Source organism: Carassius carassius, chromosome 32 (assembly GCF_963082965.1).
Source record: "Carassius carassius chromosome 32, fCarCar2.1, whole genome shotgun sequence".
NCBI lineage: Eukaryota > Metazoa > Chordata > Actinopteri > Cypriniformes > Cyprinidae > Carassius > Carassius carassius.
In genome coordinates this window covers 19,307,221-19,325,949 of record NC_081786.1, presented here as the reverse complement: position 1 = coordinate 19,325,949, position 18,729 = coordinate 19,307,221, and the positions used below count along the sequence as shown (strand labels likewise).

Below are 18,729 nucleotides of genomic sequence, written 5' to 3'. Positions count from 1 at the left end.
TGAGATACTTTCAGCTGGAAAACACAGAACCTAATGCTGCAGAGGTCTTACAGGAAACCTGAAGACTATTATGTATTAAAATATACTTCTGAAAGGGGCTAAGATACGATAGGAGATTGAAGGAGTGTGCTTTTATAGATGTTTTTTATTTTTGTGCACATTTGCACAGTCAAATGCACAACTTCTTTTTTTGTATCTATTAATCTTTTATTAGGAACATGTTTAATATATGAAATCAAATCTTTCTAATTTGTTTGAAGGCATATATGAAAAACAATAATAATTTAAGAAAAAAAAAATAGTACGGTGATACAGCTGTCCTGATATTATGTGGAGAAGAATACTTTATTTAGAGGGGGAAACAGTGAAAAAATGTTATTATAAAAAAGTTAAAAAAAACCCTGAAATCCATGTTATGAGACAAAACTGCAGAAACATGCAGCTAAAATAAATAAAAATAAATTGAAACAAAATAAAAACAACAACAACATAATATCATAGAGGACTTCTGTGGACTGTCATGTCTGTGTCAGAATCAGTTCTTAAATTATCAGGTATTTTGACCTTTTAGGACATGACAAAGTTCAGCTTTTAAAATGTCATGTGGTGCAAATTATAAAAAATAAATCATTTATCATTTGTACCACATGATATTTTAAATGCTGAACGTGGTCTTGACAGGATAAAAAAATAAATAATATATGACATGGATATATATTTAGATATATTTAGTCATTATCTGCATCGAAAGCATCAGTACACTGAAAAATTTAGAGAGCTCTTCTGTCTAGACGCAGCATAAGAAACATGATGAGCCATGGTTTAAAGATGACCATTAAAAATCTGCATCTGGTCTCAGGTGGCTGCATCCTGAAGAACCAGACCGGTCAGACTCTGGAATACTGCGCCGAGCTCCTGGGCCTGGACCAGGACGACCTGAGAGTCAGCCTCACCACCAGGGTCATGCTCACCACTGCAGGGGGCGCCAAAGGCACAGTCATTAAGTGAGTGACCCCACACGTTTACCTTAACATCTCCTCAGCCACTGACCCTCTGCTTTTGTTTTATTTTTCTGTTTGCATCTGAATGATGATCAAAAAGTAAGCACAGATCCCTGCTTGGTATTTTTCACGCTCGCCTCACATCTCAATCTTCCCCAAGATGTGAAACGTCTTCTAGTTTTACATTTCATCATTGCACCCCATTCGCATAACCGTTAAATGAATCCTCCAGTCACAAGCTCGCAGACGAGAGGAGAGCTGAAAATAGCTAATCGCAGCTTTTCCATTAGAGATATTGTCAGTATAATCAAATGTGGCATAGACTAAATTGGCTGAGGGGCCGTAATAGTCTAACTGCAATCCAAAGTCTTCTGCATTTACACGGACGTATTTCTTTTTACTGATTACGTAAGAGGTAAGGCTAGATTTTTCCAGACAGCTCCATCCACCACTGGTTAAAGAGAAGACTCAGGTTTGCAATTTTGTGAAACAAAAGCCCAGTTCTTCTCAGCTTTCGTCCACGCAAAACCCACAGTCCAATTACTGCACAAGCCTGTTGTCGAAGGAGAGAGCAATTGGATTGTCTCGATTGAATTGTACGCGCCGTTCTTCGTCGCCCAGGTGGGGTTTTATATTCTGCGCCGTCTGAATGATAGGCCAGCGCTCGGTGGATTAATATTTAACCGAGCACAGATGCTGGACTGGGAGTGTTTGCACTGCATGAATAATGGATGTTTGTCTGAGGGAGTGGCCTGGGGTCTTTTAGGTGTGATGAGAATCAAAGTCGCAAGAGGTTTCACTGCCCTCCTCATTTGACTGCGAACAGATGCACAACCACGTACATATGCAATATGTGTTTTTATGGAAAATTCTGGAGACTGTATTCAAACAAGGCTACACTGACCCTTGCATTTCACACCGCTAGACACATGAAAAACTCAACAAAGCAGGTGACACTGAGAAGGAAGAGCACAGCAGCAGCTTTTTGAGACACATGCATCGGAGGGAATACACTAATAGCATAAAAGCAAGTTAATGAAAAGCAATCTCGCAGACTTCAGATCGTAGAGATTATTGTGAGCCAGGTCCAGCTTTTATTAACTGTGCAGGCAATAAGAGTCACACAGCAGGTATTCCCACAGTGGGACGGCGCCGTCGAGAGAGTAAGAAGGTTTTATCATCCAGTTCTGGAGTTTCAGTTCGCCGGTATCCGTAGGCCTCCTGAGGATAGTGCTGGAGCCTTTGTGTCTTGTGATTATGAGCTGCTTTGCTTTAACAGGCGTGTGTTATAGAGATTTATTGTGTTTTCATGTAATATCGCCGGCCTGCTGCATTTCAAGCCCTTTAGGCTTCGCCGGGATTTCAAGTGCTGTTTGTTTTACATATATACATTTATCAAAGTTCCTGTTGCAAAATAAGTATGAATGGAACCGTTTCTCGGTGATGTTTTCAGTTTAATTATTTCAGTTTATTAAAGAGGACCATTAAGTCGCTTTTTATACATCTGATGAACAACAAAGTAGAAAAGGACGATGTTGGAATAAAAGTGTTTGCATTAAAAGTATTCTAGGTCTTTTAGAACGAATTATTTGCATTTAATTGATAAACAGATGTGACCCTGGACCCCAAAACCAGTCATAAGGGTCAACTCTATGAAACTGAGATTTATACATCATCTGAAAGAATCTGCATAAATATGCATTCCTTGTTATGATAGGGCAACATCTGGCCGAGATGCAACTATTTGAAAATCTGGAATCTGATCTAAATATTGAGAAAATCACTTTTAAAGTTGAGCAAATTAAATCCTTAGCAATACTTATTACTAATCAAAAATGAAGTTTTGATATATTTATGGTAGGAAATTTACAAAATATCTTCATGGTAACATGATCTTTACTTAATATCCTAATGATTTTTGGCTATTGTTACAAATAGGGTAGCAATTAGGCTTACATATTTTCTTGCATAGTTTAGGAATCGTGAACTCATGTAATTGTCATTTAAAAAGAACAAAAATAACTTGCTTTCAGCAGAAAACTGTCCCAATTTACCTTTGTCCTAATAAATACAAGTCCTCCCTCAAAAAAATTTTTTTTTTTAAAAACCTTCAACAACTAATTTCTCACGTATGTTGAAACAATTTCACCGATGCTTTAATTTATGGCTGTAACAGCCTAGATTATATTCGTTTGTCCGCTGTAAAACTGTAGAAACACACAATTGTCTGGTCAAATAAAGTCAGAGGAGATATTTCAGCAGCCTTGAGCGTTTGCAATCATAATGGAATTGGAAGGAAAATAAATTACACTTTGACTGCAAATTATTTCTCGTTGGCGTTCTACTTTCCCTAAAGTGTTTTTACACATTTTGCTTAGAAGGGTAAAACAGCAACTGTCTTAAGAGTGCAAAGTTGGACAGAGTAAAACAGAAGGGACATGTATTGATGAGGCGGCATTAGCAGAAGCCCTGGCCCAGATTTTGACTCCTCCTGTCCCACTTTGCTCCTCTCCAGGGTGCCTCTGAAGGTGGAACAGGCCAACAATGCCCGTGATGCCCTCGCCAAAGCCATTTACAGCCGGCTCTTTGATCATGTGGTCAAACGGGTCAACCAGTGCTTCCCCTTTGATACATCCTCCAACTTCATCGGCGTGCTGGACATCGCTGGCTTCGGTGAGCCCGAGTGATAGCCACAATGGACAGGTCACGTTGGCTTAACTGAATGTCCTCATTTACCAGTTTTTAGTGGCTCTGACATTTTCGAACCAATTGTCAATCAGATGCATATGAGAAATGAGACAACCTAGTCTAATTTTGTAATGCACATGTTTTATGACTATCATCATCTTAACAAATTGAGAGATTTTCTAAATTAATATGGATTTCAGAATTTTTGGGTACTTGAATTTATTTGATTAGACGCAAAGTAATGCAGAATTTTAAATATTTCAGTAATGTTTCATTAATGTTTTAATTCCAACTTTTCAAAAATGATTTTCTGTGAGGTCTCAGAGATTTGGTCCCCACTATATGTAACTATAACTATACCTATAGCTATTTTGACTTGCGTGAAGCTCTTAAAGGTATATTGTGGATTAAATATGACTCCGATATCAAAATTATTTGTCAGATATATTTAAAATAAATGCATTTACTTTCTAAATATAATAATAATAATAATTATAATAATTAGTGCTGTCAAACGATTAATCGCGATTAATTGCGTCCAAAATAAAAGTTTTTGTTTACATAATATATGTATGTGTGTGTGTATATATATATATATATATATATATATATATATATATATATATATATAATATGTAAAAACAACATTTTTATTAAATACATGCATGTGTTTGTATTTATATATACATAATAAATATACAACCCGAATTCCGGAAAAGTTGGGACGTTTTTTAAATTTTAATAAAATGAAAACTAAAAGACTTTCAAATCACATGAGCCAATATTTTATTCACAATAGAACATAGATAACATAGCAAATGTTTAAACTGAGAAAGTTTACAATTTTATGCACAAAATGAGCTCATTTCAATTTTGATTTCTGCTACAGGTCTCAAAATAGTTGGGACGGGGCATGTTTACCATGGTGTAGCATCTCCTTTTCTTTTCAAAACAGTTTGAAGACGTCTGGGCATTGAGGCTATGAGTTGCTGGAGTTTTGCTGTTGAAATTTGGTCCCATTCTTGCCTTATATAGATTTCCAGCTGCTGAAGAGTTTGTGGTCGTCTTTGACGTATTTTTCGTTTAATGATGCGCCAAATGTTCTCTATAGGTGAAAGATCTGGACTGCAGGCAGGCCAGGTTAGCACACTTATGCACCCCCATACCATCAGAGATGCTGGCTTTTGAACTGAACGCTGATAACATGCTGGAAGGTCTCCCTCCTCTTTAGCCCGGAGGACACGGCGTCCGTGATTTCCAACAAGAATGTCAAATTTGGACTCGTCTGACCATAAAACACTATTCCACTTTGAAATAGTCCATTTTAAATGAGCCTTGGCCCACAGGACACGACGGCGCTTCTGGACCATGTTCACAAATGGCTTCCTTTTTGCATGATAGAGCTTTAGTTGGCATCTGCTGATGGCACGGCGGATTGTGTTTACCGACAGTGGTTTCTGAAAGTATTCCTGGGCCCATTTAGTAATGTCATTGACACAATCATGCCGATGAGTGATGCAGTGTCGTCTGAGAGCCCGAAGACCACGGGCATCCAATAAAGGTCTCCGGCCTTGTCCCTTACGCACAGAGATTTCTCCAGTTTCTCTGAATCTTTTGATGATGTTATGCACTGTAGATGATGAGATTTGCAAAGCCTTTGTAATTTGACGTAGAGGAACATTGTTTTTAAAGTTTTCCACAATTTTTTTACGCAGTGTTTCACAGATTGGAGAGCCTCTGCCCATCTTTACTTCTGAGAGACTCTGCTTCTCTAAGACGAAGCTTTTATAGCTAATCATGTTACAGACCTGATATCAATTAACTTAATTAATCACTAGATGTTCTCCCAGCTGAATCTTTTCAAAACTGCTTGCTTTTTTAGCCATTTGTTGCCCCCGTGCCAACTTTTTTGAGACCTGTAGCAGGCATTAAATTTTAAATGAGCTAATTAAGTGGATAAAAGTGTAAAATTTCTCAGTTTAAACATTTGCTATGTTAACTATGTTCTATTGTGAATAAAATATTGGCTCATGTGATTTGAAATTCCTTTAGTTTTCATTTTATTAAAATTTAAAAAACGTCCCAACTTTTCCGGAATTCGGGTTGTACACAGTATACATATTATGTAAAGAAAAACTTTTATTTTGGATGAAATTAATCCAAAACAATGGGGGAAAATGCTAACAAATAAAGAAAAATAAATATACTTGCAATTAAAGTCTGTAAGGTAAACCTGCAAAACAGTACGGGGTAAGCGTATTTTCATACATACAGTAACTGCATAACTGTCATTTTCCGGGGCCTTTATAAACCAAAATGATTACTATTGTAATTGACAGCAGCAGATGCTGTCTGTTGATAGAGGTTAACTTAAATGTAACTTGGAGTATTCCTTAAACTTTAAAATAAGCATAGTTTGGGATATGACTCATTGAATATATAGAAGATGAAATGATTCAATAGCTATTAGCTTGTCTTATGCAGAAAATGCAGTAGGATTAACGATAATTGGCTCTCACTAACAGTGTCTCTAATACTGTGACTGTTAAATGCATTTAGAGATCTACCTAGCATGAATCATAGAATGTTCTTTTTATATTCCCGTTCAGAGTATTTTGAGCACAACAGCTTCGAACAGTTCTGCATCAACTATTGTAACGAAAAGCTGCAGCAGTTTTTTAATGAACGCATACTGAAAGAGGTGAGTCATCTGTGTTATTGGGATTTTTAGTATCGATCTGTGACTCATAACTATGCCCTTAAAACTGATGCATGAAGCCATTTCATCTTTCGTTGCAAGCACACAACTGTTCCGATTTAACGATTCCAGTTTAACTTCTTTTGAGACGTTCCTGTTCCAGCAGATTAAGTTAAGCGTTTTCCCACTTTGAGCAAAAACGATGCTCTTATCTTGTGGTGTTTGTTTTTTTTCTCCCCAGGAGCAAGAGCTGTATCAGAAAGAAGACCTGGGAGTGAATGAAGTTCATTATGTTGATAATCAGGACTGCATAGGTCAGTGTCCCTTTGACTCTGATTAACAATGACCTTCCTCTATTCCATTCATTACCGGATGCACTATGACCCATAGACTCCAACTTAAATATGATGAAGTCCTTCCCACGTGGAAATGCTAAGGTCTCGAAACCCAATGTGCTACAGCGCAGATCTAATTTCTTCTCAAATTATGACCTTCAGAGGTCAAATAACTGTTCCCAGGCGACAACATTGTTACTTGTATACATCGCCATGTCCTTTACTCTCTGGACAAATATGCCGAAGATGAATATTCCAGCAGAAATCCACGCTGAGTGCCTGAGATAACACAGGAATGAATCCTGGGAGGAACCTCTCTCACACTCAAACTCTCTTGAGAGGGTTTAAGAGATAAAATGAAGAGCCTGCACTGTTTTAGTTTTTTTTTTTTTAATGCCGGCTTGAGCAGTGCGGTCTGACCCAAATCACCCTGTCAGAACAGAAAGTCAGTTCAATCTCAGGACACACGGTGAAATCTTCACCCGGTTCACTGAATGCAGATACCATCACCAGACTGAACTGTGCTGTCTGGAGGTATCAGAGCCAATATCTTTTATTTTTTAGTCGGTTTGTGTTTTAACCCCTAACGACTTATCGAAGATCTTCCTAGTATGCATTGCAAAAGAAACCACCTCTTTTTTTTGCCCAAGCTGTCAAATCTTAATGGCTTGTGCTAGTTTGCACAGTATGCTGGTGGCTTAACATAACATCTCGCCTCTGATGCGGCGCAAAAAGTAGGCACACAACACCTGCATCGCAGATGTCACTGCTTTACCAAAGGGAAAGACTCGCTTTGCTTTTCCAAATTCTCTAGATAGTGATGCAACACATGGCCTTGTGACTTCCAAATGGATGTGTAGGTCCTTTCCCTGTATGTCTCCTCATCAATCACTTCACATTTAAATTTGGGTGTCGGCTCATGCAAATACATGACTGTGCTTGCATCCGCACCTCTCTCACCTGCGCACATCTGAATGAATTATGCATATGACGATGCCTTCGCACTGATTATCAAAAAGGTCTATGTGTGCCTACAGACTTTGCATTTGTCCATTAAACTTGCTGAGTTCTACTTCACTTTAGATAACACCTTCTGCGGGGGGATTGAATATATTAATTTACTATTCATCTCAAATTCATTCGCATGAAAAGTTTCTGTCGTCAGCCCCAAACTTCTCTCTGTGACTTTATTGCTTTGCAGATCTGGTTGAGGCAAAGCTGGTGGGTATCTTGGATATTCTGGATGAGGAGAACCGTCTTCCCCAGCCTAGTGATCAGCACTTTGCAGATGCGATTCACAGCAAGCACAAAGATCACTTTCGTCTCACTGTAAGATATGGTTTGGTTCTTTCCAGCAGCTTGAACTACCAGCCTGCAGGAGTAATTAATAGTAGTTTTTTTCACTTACTGCATTTTCATCTGACCTTCAGTGTCATCATGTAGATATCTTAAGGGATTGTTAAACTGTAGCCTAATATTCGGAGGAAGATGGAATAAGATGCCCCTCCAACTTTAATTTTCCTCTTGACTTTAGATATCACCAAATCTAATCTCAGGACATTTATTAACGCTCTTATTCATCTTGAACATCAATATTTGAAATATATGGATATCTGAAGAATTCTGAGTGCAAATGTAATTAATTTAGATTTGTATTGTTAAAGTGTGTGTGTGTTTTGATTTGAAGTGAAAAGTTAAAGTTAGATCTCTGGAGTGTTAGTTATTTGTTAATAATTTTTGATGTACATCCTCATTATTCATCATGACCTATAGGCTAATTGAAAATATTGCTTTGTATTCATAAAATGATACAGTGTAATTTATATTTATCATTCTGTCTGGGATTCTTTTGATTTCTCATTATGTAATATTCAAATAAATTGTCAAAATGCATACATTTACAGTACTTAGAATGTTTGATTTAGTATTTCACTGTACTGATACTTTAAAAAAAAAAGGAAATCATAAAAATTATATGTACTGTATTTATCATATTATGCAAAAATCTGTTTACAACGTTAGTAAGTTTACGTAAGGGGGTCGTTTTGTCCTAGATAGAGAGTCATCTTACCTCAGTAGTGGGGAAAGATGGCCCCTTTTCATGATTTTCAATTTAGTGTTATAAGAATTAGATTAGCAATTATTACCATTAATTTCCCTCAGTAATATATTTGATGAAGTATCATTATCTTCTGTGCTAATGCATTTGTAAATATGTTACAATTTAGCATTAAATTCACAATGTTCTTCAGGGAGGCATCTTCCCCCTTCTTGCTGAATATTTCCACATTTATTATTACAACAAACATGTCTCAGTGCTATAATCGAATAATACATTAAACTATAAACTACAAATATACATATACTTTTCGGCATTATATTAGGCTACTGAAACCTGGAAGGAATTTATATACTTCTGTTTAATGAAAATACAATGTTGCAATGCATAATTAGGTTACATTCTCTTTATGTTAAATGTTATTTGTTACTTTATATATTTATGGGGTTAAATATGACCTGGTCATTCCTTGGCAGTTTTTTTTAAACGTGATTTACCCTGAAATTCCATCAGTGTTAAGACCCAAAAATTAAGGAGGTCATAAAAAAACAGCTGCAAAGATGGATTTTTCTGAAAGTTTAATTCTGTGTGGGCTGGTTTTTCAGGTGCCCAGGAAGTCAAAGCTTACAATCCACCGGAATTTGAGAGATGATGAAGGTTTCATCATAAGACATTTTGCTGGCGCCGTGTGCTATGAGACTGTAAGGTCCCAATTCATTCAATTCATTCTGAATCCCTTTTTGTTTGGAATCTATCTAATTGTTTGGGTTCTGTAACGTGACTATGTTTAACATAAGTTAATTAATTTATGCCACACTGTAAAAACATTTTGTTCTTTGGGGAATCCCTTTGGTAAATTTGTTGGTTTTTTTGTGAGGTTGACTTTCTGTTTATTTCTATGCCCTGTATGTTTTGTATGTCTGTGTGTGTGTGTGAGCAGACCCAGTTTGTGGAGAAGAATAATGACGCCCTCCACATGTCTTTGGAGTGCCTGGTGTGCGAGTCGAAGGACAAGTTTGTCCGGGATCTCTTTGAGAACAACTCCAATTCCAAGGACTCGAAGCAGAAGGCTGGCAAACTCAGCTTTATCAGTGTGGGAAACAAATTCAAGGTGAATCTGGCCCTATGCTTTGAACTTCTTATTCTCCTGATAGCTAGGAAACACATTTTGTCAAAGGTGTTAACAGACCTGAAGAAATGAAAAAAAAAGTAAGCTCTCAAGACTGCAGGCTTTCCAAAGATTAGGAGTTCCTCAAGGCTTTGTCTTTAGACCGCTGTAGATTTTGTTTGTGGGACTAGATATTCATTCAATTGTTTTCTTTTGATTCCTCCTGATAGATGTAGGTTTTAAACACTTTTGTGAGTGACATTTTACCTCTTACCTGGTGATCTAATTTATTTCCTTCTAACTTTTACCCTTTCTTCATCCTCCTCTCTTATACCTTCTCCTGTTTCTTCAGCCTTTCCCTGTGAAAAGTTCTGGGGCTGAAATAAATATGTAAAGAGAAACAAGGGAAAAGTGAAAACACTGAAGCTTTTGTAGGGTATTCCTGGCTGAAATATTCAGTGCCGGCACCACAGGGTAACCTGCAACCTCATAAACAAATGCAGAGCTTAGTTTTCTCCCACCCTTTTCCTCCAGCCCCTTTCACCCACTTGGTCCATTGCCATATCTTTGTGTGAATGTGCCTGCTACATTTTTGTTCTCTGTTACAGTTTGTCATGAAATCATACACAATAAATTTTTATTTTAAGAGAACCTTCACTGTACACAAATCACCATGTCATTTATGTCACCATCATTGAATTTGTAGAAAGGTCTTCATAGTTGGACCAATCACTGGCATAATGCATGTCTCATACTTCCTGTATTTGTCAAAATCTTTAATGCCATTTGCATGGCAGCACAACTCTACAACTGTGTGTGTAAACAGATTTTTTACTAAAAGATACTCTTAATTAAAACGTACAGGACTCACTTTCACATTTCATTTCTGATTAACTTTTATAGACCCAACTGAACCTTCTACTGGAAAAGCTACGCAGTACGGTGAGTAATGTGTTATTTATTCATTTTAAAAACGTTGGCCACTTGTTTTGGTTATTACTGAGTGTGTCTAATGCATGCTGCAAACCAGGCGGCACAGCAAATGATGCAACATGACAGTTGCTGATTTATGGCAATGTTAAATGGCACATAAAAATGAACAAAATGTGCTTGTTTGCTTTACATGGCAAACTTTTTATATTTTATGTTAAATTATTGAATGCATATTTTGAACACTGTTATATTGTCCTGGCATTAAATCACAACCAAACAACTAGTCAATGCTGCTGCAATTATTATATATATATTTGTTAAATACAGCTGCTAAGGAAGTCGCTGTACATTTGACATCTTTGTCTTTTGAATGTAAAAATGCAACAAAAGTTTTTTTTTTTTTTGATTGTTGCAGTAATGTTAAAATAAATATTGACACAGTCTCTCATTTACACTAATGGCTAAACATTTATTTTATTTTTTTTACTTTTACTTTTATACAGCAAGAATGCATATGTTTATGTTAAAGTGGATATAAATGCCATAAGAAACATTTATTGAGTAATGAAATCATCTATAGAGAATCATGTGACACTGAAGGCTGGAGTAAAGTCTGTTTAAAATTTAGCTTTTCCATTGCAGGAATCAATTACATTTAAAAATATATTAAATTAAAAAACTGTTATTTTAAATTCAAATAATATTTGATTTCACAATATTATTGTTTTACTGCATTTCTGATTAAATAAATGCAGTGCTGGTGAGCATAAGAGACTCATAAACATAAAAACTGTATGTCTGAATGACAGTGTACCTCCTAAAAAAGTTTACTATGTGTTTCAGTCCCACATAAAAATATAAAAAGAGTCCAATGTAAATCCTATGCCATTTAGTCAAAGGTCTTGTTATGCTGACTATAAATAATATTGTTGGTTCTCTGTTAAACTCTAACAACTTCTCATGTGTATGTGTTGAAAAGGGCTCTAGTTTTATCCGTTGTGTGAAGCCTAATCTGAAGATGGTGAGCCACCAGTTTGAAGGAGCTCAGATTCTGTCTCAGCTTCAATGCTCAGGTACAGTATGTATATGATTGTATAGGTGTATTTTTTTTAGTTCCCAATCCATCTCACAGCACTTGTGGTAATGCTTCAAATATAAAACCCATCACAATACACAGCTCTCATCACTCGCAAGCTCGCTTTTAAAGCAAATCCCAATATTGCCTATGGAGCAGCCATATTAGATGTGAGCTCCACTGATTTTTCATTATCTTTTGGAAGTGCCGTTACAAGAGTGTTTTGAAGGTTGGTGTTATTGAATTTTATAGGCTGTTAGCAAAGTTTTAGAAATAAACTTTCAGGCAAGAGATATAGAAAAAGTATATCCAAGGAGCTCCACTGGTTTATCGATTTGCCAATTAGTTTGATTCTTCAGACCTTTGTTGACTAGTCGTGCATCATATAAGATAAATGTAGACTTATAAACTACAGTACTTGCCTACTAGCAAGTAAGTACTACTTAGTAAGTACTAAGTGTACTAGTTTATACTCCTATAAGCTCATTCTGTGAGTTTTGTTGACAAAGTGTTCAAGTATAGGTTGAGTACACGTTGAATCTTCCTTTAAACTTGCTTCATGCTTCAGCTCCAGTCTTTAATGCAGCAAATCCTGTATCTTAAGTGGCTTTATGATCTGTACTTCTCTTCTCCTCTCAGGCATGGTATCAGTGCTGGACCTGATGCAGGGTGGCTTCCCCTCCCGAGCTCCGTTTCACGAGCTTTACAACATGTACAAGCAGTACATGCCCAACAAGCTCACAAGGCTTGATCCTCGACTTTTTTGCAAAGTAAACCTCTATTGTTTATTTTTATCTTGATCGTTGCATCTAAAATTAATAATAGCTCATTCTATTGTTATTGTTATTCACAAAAGTTCTAGTGTACACAGTTAGGATAAGTAATGATAGATGGTGGCTAGTTGGATTATTTTTAGAAAAACTACATGACCTTTCATATCCATCTGCCAAAGCACGCACAGGCTAATCCCTCATTGATTTCCATGATAAATGATAGTGGTTTATCATTGGTAGTTATAGATGCATTTGAAAGTCAAATTAAATTTTAATCACACACCCATGGTTAAATATAAAGTATTTACTTAATCATAAAATGTACAATTAGATTCCACACAAAAACAGTATGTGATTTAGGGTGCAATTAATGATTGATTGCAATTATTGAAAATTACTTCTTTATTCTGATGATCATGCTTTTAATGCAATGTCTAGACTCTAGAGTATAATCAAGGTTTAGCAATAAGTGCTTTTTCCCTGCTGTCCCTCTCAGGCATTGATTTTGGGTTTTTACTGAAGCATATTTCAGGAGAATTTTTAAAATGATGTTTTTCCCCCAAAATCTGTTTACAACGATTTATATTGTTCATTTGCAATACCAGCTGGAACTTTGGCAGGAAATATTACTGACTTGTTTATTGTTTTCAAATCATTCTGATTCTAACTGATTCTAATTTACTCTGGCAATGATGTTCAAACCAGCACAGGAAACCAAATGTTTAAGTTTCATGGGATAAAAACATTAAATGGAACATCGTTGAAATGAAAGCGCATAAGCACAGACTCGACACTTTCATGACATTCTTGTTGATATCTGATAGACATTTAATAAAGTACACATTTCACTGTCTAATTATATTGTCTCCTTCTGCAGGCTCTGTTTAAAGCACTTGGCCTCAACAAGAACGATTACAAGTTTGGCTTAACCAGGGTTTTCTTCCGCCCCGGGAAGGTGATCATTTCTGATGATATTTTTCATGAGGGTTGGGATCATACAAGGCTGTTACTGTTTCAAGCTGGTGCACATGGGAACCTCGTAAATGCAGCTATATAAATCCTAACGTGTGTCTATGTTTGCCTCAGTTTGCAGAGTTTGACCAGATCATGAAGTCTGATCCGGAGCACCTGGCCGAGCTTGTAAAACGGGTCAATAAGTGGCTGGTGTGCAGCCGCTGGAAAAAGGTCCAGTGGTGCACACTGTCAGTTATTAAATGTACGTCACCCTTCATAACCTCAGTAAACTGCCTTTCATAAAAGCAATTAAAAGCATCCCACGCCCTCCCGTTCACCTGTGCAGTGTTACAGTTTAATGCCGTTGATGATTAAGCATCTTTTTCCTCTTACTTTTACTTGGCACAGTGAAGAACAAAATGAGCTTCAGGGCCAGTGCCTGCATCAAGATTCAGAAGACTGTTCGCATGTGGCTATGCAAAAGAAGACACAAGCCTCGGTATGTACACACACCAGCACGCCTCAATTAGTGACCGTAATAGCTCATGCATTACAAACTCAGTGTGAGGATCTCTTTTCCAACACTTATGTCAGTGTGGTGTCACTGTGTTGTCTGCATCTGTTTGGTGTTTTTGAAAAGCTGTCAGTGGCAGATCTGAATTATGTATTGGATCCATGAAAAATCTTTTAAAAAGTCCAGTTTAAAATTCTTAGAAATGTATTCTTTAATGTTAGTTTCATATGGTTTTGACAATATACTTTTATACCTTTTCCAAGAAAGGTCTACCATATTTTTATTGCCTTGAAAAGATCTTAAAGGCACAATTTACCTAAAAATAAACATTTGCTAAAGGCCATCCATGATGTAGATGTGTTTCTGTTTCTTTGTTGATCTCTTGCTCACCTGTTGATCCATTGTAGTGGAAGGGTGCCGTCAAAATAAGTCCAAACAGCTAATAAAAGCATCACAATAAAAATGTCTTATGAATTGAAAAGCTGTGTATTTATAAGGAACAACAAATTCTGTGTACTTCATTAGAACGTTTTTATCTTCAAACCATTGCTTCCAGGTTTCCAGTCCATAATACATAATGTTGCTTTCTCCAGTGAAAAAATCATCCGGTCTGAATCGGGAGAAAAATATGCACAGATCAAGCACTGTTTACAAGTGAAAACGGTCCAAGATAATTCAAAACAAATAAGTTGGTAATTTTGAAGTGAGAGGACAACAGGTGATGGACTTTTTCATGGCAGAAAGTTGTATTATGGATTATGGACTCGTTATAAAGCCTCGATGGATTTGTTTATTTTAAATACACAGCTTTACACTTTACAAGATGTACATTTATGAACTGCCATCATGTGGATTACTTGTGGTTTATTGTGATGTTTTTATCACCTTTTTGGACTCTTGGTCAGGCGGCACACATTCCCTGCAGTGGATCCATTGGTGAGCAACTGATATATTGCTGAATTTGTTGTACAAAGTATGTATTTTTGAATAAACTAAAAGACTGGACATAAAAATAAACACCATTGTCTCTATTCTCTTGGCAGCATTGATGGCATAGTGAAGGTGAAAATTTTGAGGAAGAGGATGGAGAAATTCAACGAAGCTGTAAATGGACTCAAAGAGGAAAAACAGGAAGTGAGCAAACAGGTCGAGGAACTGGCCACCTCCACCGACGCCCTGATGGCCAAGATCAAGGTGAGCTTTTCCACTGGAAAACCACCCAAGGTTGACAAACCCTCTTTTACCTCCTTCAGCTTACAAAGCACAATGATGTTACGCGGTGTAGCTCTTTTCTTAGTCTGCTGTCGTATATCAGTTTCCATGCATAATTCAACAGGTGTGTGTTTTTCCATGTCCTGATGAAGGCGGTCTAAAGCTGTGGCTAGAATTGTCTGAAGGCTTCAGGTGTCTCGCTTTTTAGGTCCCAAAGAAAGAGAGCAGAAGCTTTTCATCTCCTTCAGCAGAAAATCTAGCACTCAACAGCAGAGTAAATAAATACAAAGTATGCAAATCGACAGTCGACAATGAGATTTCTCTCTGCAGACCATCATTGACATTCGCACCACACGCTGTCAAGTCGATTTTCAAGGCTTTGCCGCATTATGCCATTTCTAGTGTTGATTTCTTGCCTTCCTCCGAACTTTCAGCTGCGGCTGATTGAATGCAGTATATGCATTGTTGTATTCTCTACGTGGAGCTCAACCTCATCTGTCAGACTCGGAGTGCATTATTGACAGGGAGCTCGAGAGACATTGCGCCCTGATAGATAGCTGGCACCAGAGCTGAAACTTTTCTATCTGAACACTCCGTTCTTCCTCTAAATGAGATGCGCACTGCACTTCTGCACCCGTGGTAGTCCTCTTTGTTATTAGCATAGCACGTTTTGATTAGCATCTGGTTTTTGATTGGCAATGCCTCCTATTACCTTACCATCTGGACTGGAGATTACTGTGGCCTCCCTGGCTAATAACGTAGATTGTGTCAATGGCTGTCATTCAACACACTAGTGCTAACTCATCTAGCGTTGGGGGTGAGACAGACCTTGTCATTGAGTCCCCACCCCATGCGGTACAATGATCATTCACAATGCTTGCACCCCTCCACACACCTCTGGTGCTCTGCCAGATGGAACCAAATCCACATCCAGGTTTAATGAATATCTGCAGGATATTAATAAAACTTCCTTGCATGTGGCCCAGCATCACCACTGTCACCAAACTGACGAGTAATCACTGAGTTTCTTAGTTATTTTGCAAAAATTAGTTTAACGAAGCACAAGAGGAAAAGCTTTTTAAAAGAGCCGCTAATTGGCCTGTCCTGTCATCATTTAATCACTCTTCCAACCTCTTATTATTATTTAAATATAATGTCTAAGCTTCTGTGTTCCATGCAACGAAAGTGGATAGTGATTTATACTGCCAAGCTTTGAAAAGTACTTAAAAGTATCATAAATATACAAATGACAAGCACTATACTGTAAGTCTTCTCATGAAAAATGACGAGAACCAAGATTAAATTGAAGTTGTTCTTTACTGAAAATCCTACAGTACCCTCAGTTTGAAAATCTCATTTTCAGTCATGTTAAATACACATGGAAATCAGTGGTGTCTGCCAAACCTGCTCTGACATGTGCAAAGGCAGTGTATTTTTTAGTTGAAAACAAGCTCAAATGACATTTGTGAGAGTGCATTTGGTCAATAACGTAATACATTTTTGTTCCTTGCCCAAAACTATTCTATTGTGAGACCAATGAGACCAATGTTTCAGTGAACACCAGGAGTCAAATTTGAAGTTCAGTCAGTTGAAGCACTTCTAAAGGCTGTAGAAAATTAGTAAGAGGATCCAGCCTTTAGAATACAAAAACTAGAGCTTATAGTCATATGGATAAAATAAGAATGGGAACGAAACCTCAAACTCTAAAACTCTTGATTCATTTGATTGCATGATGATAAAGTTAATATGAATATTTTATTTTCTGGAATTCGGACTAAGTGAATAAACACTGTTATTGCATTCCTGCGATATAAATCCACTTTCATTGTATTGTACAGAAGCTCTCATTTTGTGTTTCACGGAAGAAAAGAAAGTCACACAGGTTTGTCTTTCTATCGAGTTCAACATACAACACGATCAAGTGTAGTCCGAACAAGTGAGCTTCTTCTCTTATGAACCAGTTCTTTCAATAAACAGTTCAAAAAGACAAGTTACCAGTTTTAATCACGCGTCTGAAACGCTGTGAAATGTCTTTTACAAGAAATATGAAGTTGACATTATAACTAAAATATATCCCAATAAGTCAAATCAAATCAAATGTAACTCTTTCTTTTCATCTCCACTGTCAGTCTACGGTGATGAGCCGCAAGGAGATTGAGCAGGAGTATGAGAGCCTGGTGAAACGCTCCGAGCAGCTCCTCTCCTCAATGCAGAAGAAGAAGCAGGAGCAGGAGGAGACGGAGAGGCTCAAGCGCATCCAGGAGGAGATGGAGAGAGAACGGAAGAGACATGAAGAGGAGGAGCAGTTACGCAAACAGGAGGAAGAAGACCGCCGCATGTGAGTCACGTCGCAAGTTTCGAATAGGATGAACTGTACATTAGGTCAGAGTCCCAGTGCATTTGAAAGAAGAACAGGAGCTGAAAAAAAAAGGCTGTGGGAGGGGATTGGCAGAAAGATTAATACATCACTGGAGGTTTTGGTTTGACCTGCTCTCTCTTATGCATTCTCTAGAGTCTGCTGTCATGGACAGCATCTGTCATCGTTTCACGAATCAGGCCATGATAATATTTCTATGTTTATAGTCTTGTCAAAGAATATCCGGTTCCACAGTATACGCAACAGCAGCAACTTTTATGCTGCTTGCTCTTTGTTCGGTGCAGCCCTTTCAAACCTGAAACCCATATGGATTACTAAATTATCTGGATTGAATCATTTATGAATATACATGTTACTTATGAACATACACATTTATTTAAATCTCATCGCACAGTTGCCATGTAAGCAACAGGTCAGAAATTTCAAACCTTCTCAGGAGGATTTATGTAACATAAATGATACTGCTTTTACCTTATAGATTTATTGGAGGGAGCCAACATTAGCTGTAAAATTAACTACATTACCCTGCCTCTTTTAAAATATATTGTAATGTACAGTTTTTCCTGTATTGCCAGATAGCAATACAAGGTTTTAAAGCTAACTTTTACAAAGCATTACACAAACATATCAGGGACACTTATTTGTTAAGTTTATTTATATATTACCAATTATGACATTTTGCTAATCATTTTATTAAAATAGCATGTTCATTCTTTTGATGGCTTTCACTAAATGTCAAGGGTTTGATATACAGTTGGGTCCAAAACTTTGAAAATTGAAAATCAGGTATTTAACATCCAATTTAGACCTAGAAATTTAGGATTTTTAGGATTTTGATGTAGGATTTCTAGGATTATGATGGACTGTAAAATTAGTTTAAAAATAGGCATACTGCCATTCAAAAGCTCTTCCTTTCTTTTCTTTTCTTTTCTTTTCTTTTCTTTCTTTCTTTCTTTCAAAAATAAATTAATATTTTATTCAACAAAGACACATTAAATTGAT

General features: G+C 37.0%; 1 protein-coding gene across 2 annotated transcripts in view; it reads left to right on the top strand.

Moving 5' to 3' along the window:
- The window catches only part of LOC132112920 (unconventional myosin-VI), a 61,246-nt gene that overhangs the window by 26,350 nt on the left and 16,167 nt on the right, over positions 1 to 18,729 (top strand). For both annotated transcript variants that reach the window (XM_059520668.1, XM_059520667.1), the window contains exons 12-26: positions 860 to 1,004; positions 3,517 to 3,674; positions 6,299 to 6,390; positions 6,629 to 6,701; positions 7,924 to 8,051; positions 9,387 to 9,482; positions 9,722 to 9,892; positions 10,793 to 10,831; positions 11,802 to 11,895; positions 12,537 to 12,667; positions 13,548 to 13,625; positions 13,757 to 13,886; positions 14,033 to 14,123; positions 15,182 to 15,332; positions 17,480 to 17,688. In XM_059520668.1, coding sequence (XP_059376651.1) covers positions 860 to 1,004; positions 3,517 to 3,674; positions 6,299 to 6,390; positions 6,629 to 6,701; positions 7,924 to 8,051; positions 9,387 to 9,482; positions 9,722 to 9,892; positions 10,793 to 10,831; positions 11,802 to 11,895; positions 12,537 to 12,667; positions 13,548 to 13,625; positions 13,757 to 13,886; positions 14,033 to 14,123; positions 15,182 to 15,332; positions 17,480 to 17,688 — 1,786 coding nt within the window. The remainder of the gene's footprint in view (positions 1 to 859; positions 1,005 to 3,516; positions 3,675 to 6,298; positions 6,391 to 6,628; positions 6,702 to 7,923; positions 8,052 to 9,386; positions 9,483 to 9,721; positions 9,893 to 10,792; positions 10,832 to 11,801; positions 11,896 to 12,536; positions 12,668 to 13,547; positions 13,626 to 13,756; positions 13,887 to 14,032; positions 14,124 to 15,181; positions 15,333 to 17,479; positions 17,689 to 18,729) is intronic.